This window comes from Myotis lucifugus, unplaced genomic scaffold (assembly GCF_000147115.1).
Source record: "Myotis lucifugus unplaced genomic scaffold, Myoluc2.0 scaffold_0, whole genome shotgun sequence".
In the NCBI taxonomy this organism is placed as follows: Eukaryota; Metazoa; Chordata; class Mammalia; order Chiroptera; family Vespertilionidae; genus Myotis; species Myotis lucifugus.
In genome coordinates this window covers 35,622,636-35,640,568 of record NW_005871048.1, presented here as the reverse complement: position 1 = coordinate 35,640,568, position 17,933 = coordinate 35,622,636, and the positions used below count along the sequence as shown (strand labels likewise).

At 39.1% G+C, this 17,933-nt stretch overlaps 1 protein-coding gene across 1 annotated transcript in view; it reads left to right on the top strand.

Annotated features, from left to right (window-relative positions):
* The first annotated feature begins 3,688 nt into the window (after positions 1-3,688).
* The window catches only part of THBS4 (thrombospondin 4), a 42,167-nt gene continuing 27,922 nt past the window's right edge, over positions 3,689-17,933 (top strand). Inside the window, exon 1 of the mRNA XM_023750406.1 lies at positions 3,689-3,899. Within this exon, the coding sequence (XP_023606174.1) occupies positions 3,881-3,899 (19 nt within the window). The 5' untranslated portion in view covers positions 3,689-3,880. The remainder of the gene's footprint in view (positions 3,900-17,933) is intronic.

Sequence of the window (17,933 nt, the reverse complement as noted above, 5' to 3'; positions counted from 1 at the left end):
GTGGGCAAACTACGGCCCGAGGCCAAGATCCGGCCCGTTTGAAATGAATAAAACTAAAAAAAAAAAAAAAAAAAAAAGACCGTACCCTTTTATGTAATGATGTTTACTTTGAATTTATATTAGTTCACACAAACACTCCATCCATGCTTTTGTTCCGGCCCTCCGGTCCAGTTTAAGAACCCATTGTGGCCCTCGAGTCAAAAAGTTTGCCCACCCCTGCTCTAACCTAAGATCAAACCCACAACCTAGGTATGTGCTCTGACCAAGAATTGAACCCACAACCTTTTTGGTGTCAGAAAAGTTGCTTTTTCATATATTTCAAAAGTTTTCTTATTGCAGACATGATTAGGCAGGTTTGAATTTATGGGTATAGTATTTTGTGTTATGTGAATTTTTGACATTTGAACACACAACTTCCTAGTGTGTTACCACTACGGATTTTGCTCATCCTTAGAAAGAGCTACCTGTATTGTGGAGACTTGAAATTAAGCTGTACTTTCTAAATTATCTGGTTAATGTAGTTGCTGTAGATTATCTGATTAAGTCAAGTTTCTGATAGATTCTTTTATTGAGTTAATTACTCTTGCAATTATCAGCTCAAATGGATAATTTGCTTATCTCCTTCCTCTGAGCTAACCTTGTTAATCTTATTAGTATGTATGCATTCAATTTTCATACCATGGTAGTCGGGCTCATTGATAGCAGTGATTTCACCTCTAACACTAGAAGGTTGTGCTTAGATCCTGGTGCTATTACTAAAATGTAATAACATTAAAAGAAAATTATATATCTCATTTCCTTTTCAAAACACTCTCCAAATTCATTACTAACTAATTCCAACTCTGCCTCTTGAGAGAGAAGCCAGTGGATTAGACAAACCAAACAGATTGAAGTTCGGCAAATTTAGCTTGAGCTAAATTATGGAAATGATCATAGTCAAAACAAGAATCAGGAGTTCTTGAGTTTAGTTATGAATGCAGTTCTCTCACTTTAAACACACATCCCTTTTCCAAAGATGCCTTGTGCTGGAAAGAACTTTTAAACATATTGCCATATTGCCCTCGCTGGTGGAAATGTAACATTTCCATTCTCTGCAAGTTTAAAAATTTGTTTCTCTTTTGAAGTATAGTAGAAGTCTTCATGTTTGGGGAAAGTGGAGTGCTAGGGGGAAACATAATATTATGCTTTCCTACACATCTAGTAGTAAATTCATTATTGCGTAAGGTTCTTCATACCCGTGAAAGAAACAATACAGATTCAGTCTGAAGACAGGTTGTCTTTTAAAAAGAGTAGGCATTCTTTTTCTTTTTTTCCCCTAAATTTTCCAAAAATTGAAAGGGCTGCCTAAAGAGCAAATGGAAGCAAGAGTAGACATTCTTAAGTTGATTTTTGCCTGTTGGTTTTATAAATTTTATTTCTTTTTTCTTTTTACTAATGCAATACCTGTTCACTGTTAAAATAAAAAATGGGGGTGGGGACTGGGTAAACAGAAGGAAATTTAAAGATTTATAACTGTACAACCCAGAGACAGCTACTATTCGTGTTAGTATTTTGTTGTGTTGTCTTTCAAATCTTTTTCAAAGAAAATACATATTTCAAATGGGATCCTGTTATATGTATAGTTTTATATTCTCTTTTTTCCCCTTATTCATAAACATCTTGCCATGTCTATAAGTAGTCCGCTACACTTCCTTTTTTATTACATAGTATTCCACTTTTTGAAAGGGCCAAAATGTATTTATCCAGGGCTCTAAGATAAGTTGTTCCCAGTGTTTTGATATTACAAATAATGACAGCCCAGCCAGTGTGGCTCAGTGGTTGAGTGTAGACCTATGAACCAGGATTCCCAGTTGGGGTCCAGGAACATGCCCAGGCTGCTTGGGCTTGATCCCTGCAGTAGGCAGCCAATAGATGATTCTCATGGATGCTTCTATCTCTTTCTCCCTCTCCCTTCCTCTCTGAAATCAATAAAAATATATATTTTTAAAACCCACAAATAATGAATTGTCGAACAATTGCAATGCCATAGGATGGCTTAATCTCTGTTGAGCCCTTCTTTCTCCACTAAGGACACTGTTTTCATAACAAAGTGCGGTGCCCACAGAGTCTCTGGTTTCTCACCTCTTCCATTGAATTCTGACATAATTCTTCCTTCACAGAAATTCTAGAATTACTACTGGTGGTGAATATCTTTGTACCTAAGTAATTTACCATGCTATCCTTTATTTCCTTAGGATAATTTATGTGAGTAGAATTCCTGAATCAAAGAGCATGTATGTCTTAGGGCCTTTGATACTGTTATGTAAACTGTCTTCAGAATAGTTATACCAATTAGATCTTACCCACCAGTATATGAGTTTCCACTTCCTGAACCCACATCAACAGTTAGGTATTATTGTATTCATTGTTTATGCAATTTAGTGAAAGTATTATTAAGTTAGTAATTCCTTCATCATTAGTTAAACATATGAACATTTATGTATATAATTATTTGCCATTGTAACTCTTTTTCTGTAAATTGATTTTTCATGATTTTTGCCCATTTTTCTATAAGGATGATTATTGATTTTAAGAGCTATTTATAATTATGAATAGTACTACACTTTTAGTAACCAGATTATTGTATCCAGGAGACAGCTATGGAACTGTTCAAACAATATTTGCATAAAACAACAGCAATACTAAGTAACTTATAGTGAGTTAGACCCAAATTTGGCCATTGCCTTTTAAATAACTCTAGATGTACTCTCTCATACCTTTAAGTATTAAAAAGTAGGAGAGAGCCCTAACCGGTTTGGCTCAGTGGATAGAGCGTCGGCCCGCGGACTGAAGGGTCCTGGGTTCGATTCGGGTCAAGGGCATGTACCTTGGTTGCGGGCACATCCCCAGTGGGGGATGTGCAGGAGGCAGCTGATTGATGTTCCTCTCATCGATGTTTCAAACACTCTATCCCTCTCCCTTTCCCTTCCTCTCTATAAAAAATCAATAAAATATATATATATATTTTTAAAAAAAGTAGGAAAGAAAGTGCTGCTGGTGTGAACATCTAGTTTTTGTAAACCAACTCTATCAGTCAGGTAACAGGAAATAGAGACCACATTGTCTTGTTTCTGCATTGGGATTTTTTAACAGAAATATTGGAGAACAGTACGTGCATGAAGGGAACTTAAGTCGCACAAAGGAAGCAAACCATTTTTCTGACACTATCTCCCACCACATCCATGCTTTCTGCTGCATCCCCTGTGTCATTTATCACTGACCAGGAAAATACAGTTGGCTCTGGTCCAGGAGATGCATGAGGAACCCCAAGGACTCCAGAAATTCACTAGGTGGGGACCTAAGAAAGCAATGACTTGGATGCTCTCACCTGTTCCCTTGTACTTGAAGCCTCCAGTGCTTTGCCCAGTGGGCATTTTCAGAGCCACTTCTTCAGCCAAATGCACTTTGGGACTTGCAAACTCAGTTTTCTCTTGGAGGTTATAACCTAGTGATAAATACTGTGCTATCTCTCTTCTGGTTCCAAATGGCAGCCACTGTAAGAGTGATAAGACCTGGGGAGTTTGGCAATGTGGAAAATGACCACATTCATTTACATTACTTTATAGCTTTCTGTCCACTTGTCCCCTCTCAAAAAAAGGTGTTTGCCCCAAAGTTAAATATTTTACTGATTATATCTTTCTCTCCATTCTCCCCAGTCTTTGACCTTCTTCCGTCCTCCAGCCAGAGGCTGAACCCAGGTGCCCTGCGGCCAATCCTGACCGACCCCACCCTGAATGAGCTCTATGTGATCTCCACCTTCAAACTGCAGACTAAGAGTTCAGCCACCATCTTCGGCCTTTACTCTTCAACTGACAACAGCAAATATTTTGAATTTACTGTGATGGGACGCTTAAACAAAGGTAAGCACGTTTGCAGAAATCATTTTCTTAAAAATCCTCTTTTTCTATTCCAGGATTTGAGGTCTACTTTTCTTAAGATGGTTCCCTTGTACAGTTTTTTTTTTCTCATCCACTATTTATTTGTTTTCAATACCAAATTCTTCTCATTGTACATTTACCTATACAGAGAGAGCGAGTTGATGTTAGGAGAAAGAATGAAGGATTGCTTGTGGCCAAAATGCCCTCTGATATTGTCCCTCTTGTTATTCTGGATCCAGTTTGGAAGGGACAAGAGCCAGGACAATTAGGCCATTATCTTAGTCAGCTCTGGCTGCTTATAACAAACACCATAGCCTGGGTGGCTTGAACAACAGACATTTATTTCTCACAGTTCTGGAGGCTTGGAAGTTCAAGATCAAGGTGCCAGCAGCTTTGGTTCCAGGTTAGGGAACCTGGGTCCTGGCTTGTAGACAGCCACCTTCTCACTATGTCCTCTTATGACCCTTCCTCATTGCGTGCCACTGGGAGAGAGTGAGCTTTTTGTCTTCTCCTTAAAAGGACACTAATGCCATCATGGGGGTCCTACTCTCATGACTTGTCTAAATCCATTTATCTCCCAAAATCCCACTTCCTAATACCATCACATTGGGGTAGGGCTACAACATATGGATTTGGGGGGACACAAATATTCAATGCATAACCATTTGTATGTTCCCTTGGAAGCATATGGCTTAGCAGACCTAACTCCTAGCTGTGCAAGCACCTTCTTGGACTTGATGAAGAGACTATACCTCAGCCAGTAAAACTAAATAAACTGCTCTTTTCCACCGTTTCATGCCAATTTACACAGACCTGTCATCTGTTTGGTCCCTTTACTGTCAAATGTTTTACTGTCAAAATGAGTTACTACAAGCGCTAAAAAATTACTCTCAAAGAATAAGATCACTACTTTTTCATCTCTTTCCCTTCCACCTATGCCTTGGGGACAACACCTGTTCCTGCTTATTGAGGAATGAGACAGATATGTGTTTTGCTTTTAATAATAAAAAATGGACCAGTCCTTCTGGCTAGATTTTATATTTATTTCGGTTTGTGTTACAAAGTACATAGATACTTACAGTGCTCCAGACTCCTAGTTTCTAATTGTGATGGAACACTTAAGTCAGCAGGCGTTAGGAGCTGGAAGACATGCCTAATTCTTAGCTTTCATGGGACGATAGAGTTAAAAGCAAGAAGAATGAGGTTTTAAACCCTTCTTTTATGTCAGATGCCAACATCCTCTTTTCCTTTTCCCACTCCACTCACAAGTCTGATTTCTCTGTGCCTCACAGCCTCTCAGAGGTGAGGGTTCCCATAATGGAGTCTGGGGACAAGGTTCATGGCTCTACATGGTTCATGGTTCAACCATTCCTCCTCCCTTTGCCCCATCAGCAGCCCTGATGGGAGGCGGTTTCACCCATCTCCCTGCCTTGAATCAGCCCCATTTTGCCTCACATCTGTTGAAGGAACTGCTTATCTTCTAACAACCCAGCTACTCAGTTTGTGATTAGTAAACGTTGCCCATCTTCATATAAAGATCAGTAGCTTCTCATTAAACTGTCTATTTAAATGCATGGAAGATTTTCTTTTAGCTCTCTCAGCCTCGTGGCTAAAAGGCTGTCTGTAGAGTGAAAAGCTCTGCTTCTAGCTTTCCCCCCTCACTGAATCTCACCCTCTACTCCTGAACTGGCCAGAGTGTATAAACCCATTGTGGAAAGTCCATTGCCTGGAAACACAAGGAAGCAGCTTACCTTGAACTGATTCTTTCTGTTTGGTAAGCAGGGATAAAGCTAGATACTATATGGGCAGGTAGATTGATAGGTAAGGGGATTGTTAGTGTGTTTTGTTTGAAGAACCAGCAGTCATGTGATTCAGCTGTAAATCCCAGCTGATCACCATGTTAGAGGAGACGATAAGAGGAATGCTGAGCACCTCTGCACCCTCCAACCTATTAGAGGCAATCGGTAGCTCTTAGAAAAAATATTTTTAAAAAGAGTTTGAAAAGAATCCAGAAATGAAAATTCTCAGAAAACAAAGAGGCATTTATACTAGTATTAGACTTTGGAGAGTTGAAGAATTTCACATAGAGAAGTTTCACTGGAGCAATAGGAAAAAGTACAGAGACTTACCATCACTGGTGAATCTGAAAGTTCTAGGAAGGAGCAGCAGCCCATTCTGATTGAAATGAGAAAAAGTCTCTGAGTCCAACAGGTCCAAGGAAAAGACATGACATATGGTTGTGACTCCCCATTGTGGTACTCAGGTGGCCTGACATAGTTTATGGAGGGTGGGGAAAGAATCATCTTCCTAGCAGGTGAGCCCCCGTCATTACTCAACTGGCAAGGCTCAGCTGATCTGTCCTCTTGATTTGCATGGAGCACAGTGAAACAGTCAGAAATAAAGCATATGAGTAGGAAATGGGACCCGTCTTTCCCTCCATTAAAGGCAATGAATTGGGAGTGGGTGACTACACAGATAGTGTCAAAGAGCAGGGCCCTTGGAGAGCTCCTACAATAAACTAAAGTGTATCCCATGAAGACTGTGAAAAATAAGTTTGTTACTGGGCAATCTCCAAGTCATCTTACCATGGTGGCCTCATTATTATTTGCAGAGCATAAGCCCTGACCCCCGAGACCTTTTGTGGCTTCCCATTCCAAACTGATTAAGGTATAAACACCCCAGCTGTGCATTCAGGGCTTTCCCCTGCATGACCCCCACCCAGCCTTTCCTCCTTCCAACCCTCCATGCAGCCTATACTTCAGCTGGATGGACTGGCTGCCAATCCCTGAACCCAGGCATGCTGTCTTTCCTTCTCCATCATTTTGCTCTTGACCTCTGCTCCCTCCATACACATTTTGAAACATCACCAGATACCAAAATCCTATCTATGCAAGACCTACCTCAATCTCCTTCTGACACCTTTCCTGATATGACTTTGTATCTCTGTGGAAGGCACTAATCTTCATTTGTCTTGTAACTTGAATCACGTCTAGGTCTTTTCTCTAGTAGGTTGTAAGCCCCCTCAAGGCAGAGACTGAGCATCCCTTAAATCACCTTTGTGTCTACTGCTGCACCGAGCACAGTGCCTCATACATGGACGTGGTTCGTGAGCAGATTGAACAGAATAGAGGCTGAGAAGAATAGCCTTGTTTGTTAAAGAAGACATACACTATTGTGCAAATTCTGGAAGTACAGAGTGTCTGTCATGTTGAGGTCTGATTCAGATTCATTTTTGAATGAATGAGTGTTGAATACCATTTGGATGAGAATAGAAAAGAAATATAGGTAGTACTTCTGATAGAAATTATTTATCAGATTATTAGTAACATGGATGGTCTAATCTTGATAGAAATAAGCATTCTGCAGAAGCATCTGACTGAATAGATCGACATGGTTGCTGCTTTTCTAGTATCTGGCGTGGAAGCAAATTTCCAATTTGTATCCTGCTTTTGAGTTACAGTTAAAATCTTATGGCTGTGCCACCATGAATACATCTCTGCTGTTAGCTTCGATTGCTCTCTGTGAAGTAGGGATGAAATAAGAGCTGCCTCACAGGTTGATTGCAATAAGTGGCTTATATGAAGGATAATAATTTTTTTATATTGTGAAGCTCAATAGAAATGTCAGTTTCTTCTAGAACAGTGGTTCTCAACCTTGGCTGCACATTAGAATCACCTGGGAATCTTTAAAGTCCTGATTTCTGGGCCTCATCCTCCAGAAATTCTGTTTCTTTGTTACTAATGTTGTGGCCTCACCCCATAACAAAGAAACAGAATTTCCGGAGGATGAGGCCCAGAAATCAGGATTTTAAGAAGATTCCCAGGTGATTCTAATGTGCATCCAAGGTTGAGAACCACTGTTCTAGAAGGAAGGAAAGAAGAAGGAAGGGAGAGATAGATATCTCTGTACTATTTAAGCAGCTGTCTTCCAAAGATGATGATTGGGTGAACTCTTGATGAAAGCTTCCCCTTTAAGAAAAAACAGGTGAGAAGAACTGCTTCATTTGTTGTTTTTACTTCTTTTTCAATTACAGTTTACATTCAATATTATTTTGTATTAATTTCAGGTGTACCACATAGTGGTTAGACAAGGTGTTCCCCCTGATATTTCCAGTGCCCACCTGGCACCACACATAGTTACTACAATTGACTATAATCCCTATGTTGTACTTTATATCCCCATGACTACTTTGTAATTACCAATCTGTACTAAGAACTGCTTCTTGAGTCTTAATTTGATCTCCACAGAAGAACAACTTGGTGCTGTGGAAGTGAAGGGAGCCCAGGATTTTGCAGTAATTACTGGAGAGTGTCAGTCAAGCTTCTAAGTGAGCGTACGGGTAGGAGATGTCAGATAGTTCAGGGCTTTGGAGAGATGTAACAGTTTAAAAATTAGAATTTGGAACCCAATAATGACGGGTAAAAAATGAGGCACCTCAAATATTTACAATAATATTCATGACACCCTTATGATGTACCAGGACAGTGCGAAAGACTTGTCAACACTCATTTTCCCTTTTAACTTTCACAGTATTCTTACGAGGTACCCTTGAATGAGCTCAATTTTAAAGTGATTATATGCAGAAAATGAAAGAATTTTAGTGAACTTTAGGACAAATGCCCAGAGGGTTAAATAATTATTCATGTATTTATGATTACCTGGAAAGGAAAGCTGGGATTATTTGATGACACATGGGTTTACTAAAAGTAAGTCATGCCAACCGTTTTTTGTATGTAAAGTTTCTAAGCTAACAGATCAAAAAGATGCTGTGAGCATAATATACATTGAGTGGCCAGATTATTATGACCGACCAGATTATTATGACCACCCCATCAGTACTTCATTGACACTTCCAAAAATACTGAATATTGAAATCTTCCTACGCAAACACTCTCAAGGCTTTATTATTATTATTTGCAAAACTAATTCACTTCATTGTACTGATGGGATGGTCATAATAATCTGGCCACTCAGTGTATATTGACTTCAGAAAAGGTATGTTACTCATTATACCTTTCTGAATAATATAAAAAAGAATGAGCTAGATAAATAGTACTGTTAGGAGTTGGTAAGTTGCCTTATAGAAAAGTATCTAGTGGTTTTGACAAGTCTCTATCTTGGGCATTTAACTGTTCAACTTATTAGTGATTTAGATGAAGACATGGATAGTATTTTATCATGTTGGTAATTGGCACAAAGCTAGAAAAGACGGTTGAATATATTGAATGCTATGATTAAGATTTATAAGGCCCTATCAGACTGGAAAAATATGCCACCATCAGTCAGATGAAATTTAACAAGAAAAAATGTAGATCTACCATCTAGGAGTGAAAAGTAAATTGCAGAAGTGCAGGATGTGGGAGATCTATCCCAAGAGTTCTGGTCAACAACATTAAGAACCAATCGGTGTTGAGCACAGCACCTGACATAGTAGTTGCTCAAAAATGTTTGCTGATTGAATGGACAAACGGAGACAGTGAAGCAATGGTTTTAAAAAGTTTCTTTAATTATAGTTTTGTTAATGCATAGATGTGACCGTATAAGGGAGCCAATAGTCCCACTGTACTCTGAATTGTCCAGGCCACAGCTCGGATATTGTGGCTAGTTCTGGACACATTTCACAGGGGCACTAACAAGCCAAAGATTACCTTGAGAGTCACCCAAACAGCACACCCTTGAGCCCCATTTTTCACCACATTATTAGTCAAAAAGTGAAAGAAAATGGAGAAATAAAAAAGCCAGACAGAAGAACAACTTGGTGCTATGGAAGTGAAAGAGATAAAAGTTGACTTAAAATATTTGAAGAATATCATTTGGATTTAGAATAAGATTAAATCTGTCTATAGCTCTGAAGAGTAAAATTAGGACCGTTTGGTAGAAGTCAGAGGAAACAAATACTGGCTGTGTTAGACAAATCTTGGAGGGAAATCCAAAAGTGGAACGGTTTTCTCCACACAGTAATGAATTCCTTGTTACTGGAAATGGGGTGGTAGAGGCTGCATTTGTATTGAGGGAATTTGTGAAGTGAGATGTTAAGCTGGATGACTTACAATGACAATATCCTGTGGCTCTTCTAAGGCTAATGAGGTCTGTGGACACTTAAGAAGTTGCTTTCCAGCCCTCTCCTATAACATGACCTTGGGATTCTGTGCTTACACACTGCTTTGTCACCTACCAGATAGTTCTTACAGTGATGAGTCTCATAATTTCTCAAAATATAAAGCTCTCGGCAGATGCTTAATATAATGGCTGTGCTTCTTTTCAGTGGATGATTTCTTTGGTGTGTGTGTGTGTGTGTTCTGTACACTTTGCATTTGTTCAAACCACTTTAAGAAATTTTTAAAACACACAGATTACATTTATCACACTTGGGACTCACCCAGAGTACTTTCAGGAAAAGCAATTTGATGATTTACTTTTTATATATATTTCCAAAGCACTAAAGTTACAAAGACCTAGTGTATAGGGCATAAAGATAAATAAGCAAAGGTGAACAAGAATATCCATCACAAGAGACATTAATGGCAAGAAGGCTGTTTAAAAATGTACAATTATTTAAAAAGAAGAGGAAAGGTTGACACCAGTGGCTTTCATCATGTATTTAAAAGTGTGAAAGAGCAAAGCCATTTGCCAGGCAGAGCAGAAATCCCGAGCTTGCTGCCTGCAGCCAGGTCACTCTGAACTTCTTTGCCCACCAGACAAAATATTATCATTTCCAGTTCTTTATAGCTGGCACTCTGCTTCATTGCTTTGACATTCAACACGTAATATTTTTTACCACCAGGTCCATTTAAAAAAAATAAACATCCCCTTTTGAAAATTCATCCCCAAGACAGCAATATTTCACATCTTTATTGCGTGGGTTTGCTTTTTCATCTCCTGCCAGTCACTGAGATGGGATTTAATCAGGTTCGACTACATAGTTCCTGTGTCAGGCTGGTACTCAGACATGGAAATGCTGCCCTAAAATCAGGCCCCAAATTGTTAAGTACACAAAAGTGCTAAGTTTATAAGAAAAGGGTTTATATAAATAAACCAATAGAAACTGTTCCCCACGTTTTAAAAAGGATTGTGGGTTAAACAATCAGAGTGGACACATGAGTACTCTATTTTATCTACTTCTTATTAAATAAATACTTGTATTTGGTACTCTCAGATGCTATGGGAAAATTAGTAAGAAATGGACTTCTAATAGAGAAGATAAGAAATAAACACAAATATACCTACATTTGTACAGCAGTTTATAGTTTAACATTTTCCTTCAGTGATTTTTCTTGTTTTATTTCAATTTTTAAAATTTTTTTCAATTACAGTTGCATTCAATACTATTTTGTATTAGTTTCAGGTATATAGCATAACAGTTAAATAATCACATACTTTACTAAGTATTCTCCTGTTATATCCAGTACTCACCTGGCACCATACATAGTATTACAGTATTATTGACTATATTTCCTGTGCTGTTCTTTACATCCCCATGACTATTTTGTAACTACCATCTCTTTACCTTTTTCAACCAGCCCTGCAACCACCCTCCCTTCTGGCAACCATCAGTCTGGTTTCCATATCTATGAGTATGTTTATGTTTTACTTATTCATTTACATTATTCTTTAGATTCCATACATAAGTCAAATCATATGGTATTTGTCCTTCTCTGACTGACTTATTTCACTTAGCATAATGCTCTCCAGATCCATCCATGCTGTCACAAAGAGTATGATTTACCTCTTTCTTATAGAAGAGTATTATTCCATTATGTAAATGTACCACATCTGTTTTATCCACTCATCTACTGATGGACACTTGGGTTGCTTACAAATCTTGGCTATTATAAATAATGCTGCAATGAACATAGGGGTGCATATATTCTTTTGAATTAGTATTTCAGGTTTCTTTGGATATATTCCCAGAAGTGGAATTGCTGGAACATAAGGCAGTTCCATTTTTAAATTTTTGAGGAAACTCCATACTCCTTTCCACAGTGGCAGCACCAATCTGCATTCCCACCAACAATGCACATCTTTGCCAACACTTGTAATTTTTGATTTATTGATGATAGCCATTCTGACAGGTGTGAGGTGATATCTCATTATGGCTTTTAATTTGCATTTCTCTGATGATGAGTGATGTTGAACATCTTTTCATATGTCTATTAGCCATCTGTATGTCCTCTTTGGAGAAGTATCTCTTTAGGTCCTTTGCCCATTTTTAAATGGGATTGTTTGTGGAGGATTTTGGTGTTGAGTTTTTTAAGTTCTTTATCAATTTTGGATATTAACCCCTTATCAGATGTATCATTGGCAAATTTGTTCTCCCATTCAGTGGGTTGTCTTTTCTTTTTGTTGATGGTTTCCTTTACAGTGCAAAATGTTTCAGTTTAATGTAGTCCCATCTGTTTATTTTTTCTTTTGTTTTCCTTGCCTAAAAGATATATCAGAAAAAAATGTTACTAAGACAAATGTCCAAGATTTTACTGCCCATATTTTCTTTTAGGATTTTTATGGTATCAAGTTGAATATTTAAGTCTTTAATCCATTTGAATTTATTCTTGTATATGATGTAAGAAGGTGGTCTAGTTTCATTTTTTTTACACATATCTGTCCAATTTTTCGAACACCATTTATTGAATAGATTGTCTGTACCCCACTGTATGTTCTTCCTTTCTTTGTCAAATATTAATTGACCACAAAGGTATGTGTTCATTTCTGGGCTCTCTATTCTGTTCCATTTATTTATATGTCTGTTATTATACCAGTACCATTCTGTTTTGATGACTATGGCCTTGTAGCATAAATTGATATCAGGTAGCATGATTCTTCCCACTTTGTTGTTCTTTCTCAAGATTGCTGTGGCTATTCAGGGTCTTTTGTGGTTCCCTGTAAATTTTTGGATTTATTTGTTTTAGTTCTGTGATATTCACCATTGATATGTTTAAAATATTATTTATTTATCTTTTTGAGAGAAGGAAAGGGAGGGGGAGGGAGGGAGGAAGGGAGAGAGAGAGAGAGAGAGAGAGAGAAAGAGAAAGAGAAAGAGAAAGAGAAAGAGAAAGAGAAAGAGAAACATCAACATGAGAGGGAAATATTGATGTGAGAGTGCAACATCGATCAGCTGCCTCTTGCAGGCTCCCTACCAGGGATAGAACCTGCAACCCCGCAACCCACAACCTGGCATGTGCTGTGACTGAGAACCAAACCAGCAACCTTTCAGTGCATGGGAGCATGCCCAACCAACTGAGCCACACTATTGTTATTTTGACAGGAATTGCTTTGGGTGGTATGGACATTTTAACAATGTTAATTCTTCCTATCCATGAGCACAGTATACACTTTTTCTTCTTTGTATCTTCAATTTGTTTCTTCTGTATCTTATAATTTTCCAAGTAAGGTCTTTGATCTCTTTGGTTAAATTTGTTCCTAGGTGTTTTATTTTATTTATTAAAAATATATTTTTATTAATTTCAAAGAGGGAGGGAAAGGGAGAGAAAGATAGAAACATCAATGATGACAGAGAATCACTGATTGGCTGCCTCCTGCACACCCCCTACTGGGGATCAAGCCTGCAATCCAGGAATGTGCCGTTGAGTGGAATCGAACCCAGGACCCTTCAGTCCGCCGGCTGACCCTCTGTCCACTGAGCCAAACCGGCTAGGGCTTATTTTATTTTTATTATTCTGTTGTAAATGGGATTGTTTTCTTAGTTTCCCTTTCTGATAGTTCATTATTGGTGTCTAAACATGCAACTGATTTGTGGATATTTGTTTTGTATCCCGCTATATGACTGAATTTACTTAACAGTTCCAGTAGTTTTTTGGTGGAATTTTTAGGATTTTCTATATACAGTATCATGTCATCTGCAAATGACAGTTTTACTTTCTTTCTGATTTGGATGCCTTTTATTTCTCCTTCTTGTCTGATCTCTGTGGCTAGGACTTCCAGTACTACGCTGAATAAGAGTAGTGACAGTGGACATTCTGTCTTGTTTCTGATCTTAATGGAAATACTTTTAGTTTTTGCCCTTGAGTATTATGTTAGCGTGGGTTTGCATATATGGGCTCTGTTATGTTGAGATGTGTTTTCTCTACTTCTGCTTTGCTGAGAGTTTTTATCATAAATGGATGCTAGATTTTCTCAAAAGCTTTTTTCTGCATCTATTCATGTGATCGTATGACTTTTATCCTTCATTTTGTTTATGTGGTATATCACGTTAATTGATTTGTGGATATTGTATCAACCTTGCATCCCAGGAATGAATCCCAGTTGATCATGGTGTATGATCTTTTTAATGTATTTCTGGATTTGGTTTGCTAATATTTTGTTGAAGATTTTTGCATCTATGTTTATCAGATATACTGGCTTATAATTTTATTTCTTTGAGGTGTCTTTATCTGGTTTTGGAATTAGGATAATGCTGGCCTCATAAAATGAGTTTAGAAGTCTTCCCGCCTCTTGAATTTTTTTTAAATCATTTGCGAAGGAGAGGCATTAGTTCTTTGAATGTTTGGTAAAATTCTCCTGTGAAACCATCCAGTCCAAGGCTTTTGTTTGTAGGATGTGTTGTGGGTTGGTTTGTTTTTTAATTACTGCTTCAGTTTCATTATTTGTATTGGGTCTGTTCATATTTTCTGTTCTTGATTCAGTTTTGGGAGATTGTATGTACCTAAGAACTTATCCATTTCGTCCAAATTGTCCAATTTGTTGGCATATAATTGTTTGTAATATTTTCTTATAATCTTTTGTATTTCTGTGGTTCGTTTTGCATTTCTTATTTGACCACCACTGAAAACAAAATGAAGTCAGAAGGGCAACTTTTATTAACTCCACGTAGAAGCTTAAGAAATGGACACTGAGTAAAATGAACAAGCCCAGGCTCACATAGCTATTAAGTATCTGAGCCATAACTGGAATCTGAGTCCTGAAAATGTACACCCAGGGAAGTACCAAGGAAGTGTAATGGGAATATGAATGAGGCAGATACCTTTCAACCATGGGAAGAAGGAAAACTTCGAGGCATAGGGTGCATTTGAGCTGGATCTTGGCTTCCGATACATAGGGATATGGAGAAGGAAGGAGACCTATGGAGAAGAGAACATTCCACACAGGAAGAAAAGGATGAGGGAGGCTGGAGAAAGCTAGAGAGGGGGGAAAACAGAACAGATTGTTCATCTTGGCTGGGCATCAGCAGCATGGAGAGTTATAAAGTGGTGAGAACATTGGGGTCAGTGCTAGGATAAGGGGTTTAGACATTATTTAGGAACCACCGGGGAGCTATTGAAGGATTTTATTTACTTGATTTCATGTTGCTTTGAGAAGGCAATAACTTGGTCAGAAGAGGCCTATAAGAAGCTCCGGCTATCAGTCCAGAAAAACTGCAGAAAGAGACCTTAAGTAGGAAGGTGAGTCAGGAATCTGACAGAGAAACCCAGGGATGGAACAGAGCAGAGGCAGAAATGCCATTTGAAGATCTACAGCCTTCAGTTCTAATCAGATGTGTTGAGTTCTTTTTACTCGCCCTGTGGGAGAACCAGGCGGAAATCACTACACAAACTTGTTTCAGCTATTGAATGAGAAGCGAGCAGAACAGAATGTGCCACAGCTGAAGAAACAGTGCTGTACCCAGTGACTGTTTTCCTGAGAATGGTGCTTCTGGGGGAGGTGATGGGCAGAGGTGTGGTGGGCCCAGAAGACCACTCCTTCCAATCTCAGGGCACTGGCCTTTCTTCTCCTTGGAGGGGGAAATGATTGCCTCACTCTGTCGTATTTTGATCTCTGTTTGGTCCCCCTCTGCTCTGTGTGTGTGCTGGGCTAAGACAAGGAGAGTTGAGCACTGGGAAAGGGAGACCTGGGGAGAGGAAGGCACCACATCTGTTGTCTCCACTCTGAAGGTGCTGCCTCAGAGAAGGTCACCCAGTAGGCTTCAGGCTCCTGGGCCAGAGCTTAAGCTGTGTCTGCATTCAGTATGACTGATGTGAAAATATTGAGTTTTCTGAGCAGGTGCCTATCTGCCCTTTTACTGCTCTGAAGATAAAATAAGTATAGAAGCACTGAAGTAAGGAATTTGCAATAAAAAATGAAAAATGGGAGCCATGGGAGCCATAAGAGAAATGAGAATTATTGGATCAAGTATGAAGAATGGTAAATGTCAAAGCATTTGCTAACAGACGTTGTGAAGATGGAAGTTTCCATAATTCTTCTTTTCCTTTTTTTCCTTCTTGCTATTGTCACAAGACCTAGGAGCAAAAGGAATTTGTCACTTTAGTGTTGCATTGCAACACAAAGCAAGGCACAAGTACCCTTAAATGGTAGCATGAACACAATAGTAGGTTTTGTTACTTGCAATAAATCTTGAATTGCCAGTCTATAAATCGTTTATATTTTATATGTGAAAAGCTTTAATGCAATCATTTAATTATTCATTGAAAGTTCATATTTACAACATTTAATGTACACCTGTTACGTATAAAGTATTCACTAGGTACTAGTTATAAAATTAAACTTAGCTATTCAATTATGAACATAAATCACACCCACATGCCATGGAAAACCTATTATAAAAGCAAGTGAGATACCCGTGAAAATGTGTTCTTTGAATTTCACAGAAATCTCAGCTTGGGTAGCAAAACCAAGAGTATTTGTTTTAAGCCACTCTATGTATCCTCTTAAACTGTTAATATGAGGAACAGAGATTGTGGCCATAATGAGAAATGAGATACTGAATATACATGTCTATGACCTAATTGAAGTTTGGTGGTCTAAGTGGTATTTTTATTGACCTATTAAAAACTCCAGGTATTTGCAGAACTGTTCAAAAGAGTTAAAAAATACCAGTTTAGAAATTAAATCAGTGCATGTTTGGATTTAATTTGTCCCTCTTTGGGTATTGTATATGTGTCCAAGTTCCAGACATGCAGTTAGTATTACAAATTTTCAACAATCTATATATATAAAGAGCCAGGTGCCATCGCAACCGAACGGACAACCGAACAGGCTGAATGGGGTGACAAGGCCGGCAGGGGGGTTAGTGAGGGACGACCAAACGACTGAGCACCAGGCTGTGTGGGGCGACCAGGCCGGCAGGGGGGTTAGTGAGGGACGACCAAACAACTGAACAGCAGGCTGTTTGGCGTAACCAGGCCGGCAGGGGGCACAGTTGGCAGCAACCAGGCCAGCAGGGGGGGGGGCAGTGAGGAGCGACCAGGCTGGCAGAGGGGGGCAGTGAAGGGTGACCAGGCCGGCAGGGGGGGCAGTTGGGGGCAACCATGGCAGCGGGGGGGCTATGAGTGGCGACCAAGCTGGCAGGGGAGGAAATTGGGGGTGACCAGGCCGGCAGAGGGGGCCAGTGAGGGGCAACCAGGCTGGCAGGGGGACAGTTGGGGGTGACCAGGCCAGCAGGCAGAGGCAGTTAGGGGTGATCAGGCTGGCAGGGGTCCAGTAGGGGCGATCAGGCAGGCCGGCAGGTGAGCAGTTAGGAGCCACCAGTCCCGGATTGTGAGAGGGATGTCCGACTGCAAGTTTAGGCCCGATCCTGAACCAGCAGTCTGACATCCCCCGAGGGGTCCCGGATCGGAGAGGGTGCAGGCTGGGCTGAGGGGACCCCCTCACCCCGTGCATGAATTTCATGCACCAGGCCTCTAGTATTCAATAAAGGGGTAAAATTTCTGTTTAGCCCATATTTAAAACACCTCAAGAATTTTAATTCATGTCTATTTTCTTCCCTCCCACTATTCTTTCTCTTAACATCTTTATTTTCAATATACCATATTTATTTAAGTCTTACCAATGCTTTACTTCAGGAAACATAGTATTATTCTATAGTCTAGCTCAAACATGTCAAACTCAAAGGCTAACATAGGCCAAATAAACAAGGTATAAGTTTATATGGGCCACAAAAAAACAAAAGCTTCAATTTTCATAGAAACATAGGTTTATTTCAATAGAGACATGCTGAATACAAAGGGCTGAAATAAATGAGTAATTGTTAACATAAAATAATAGAACATTTTAATAAAAAATAAT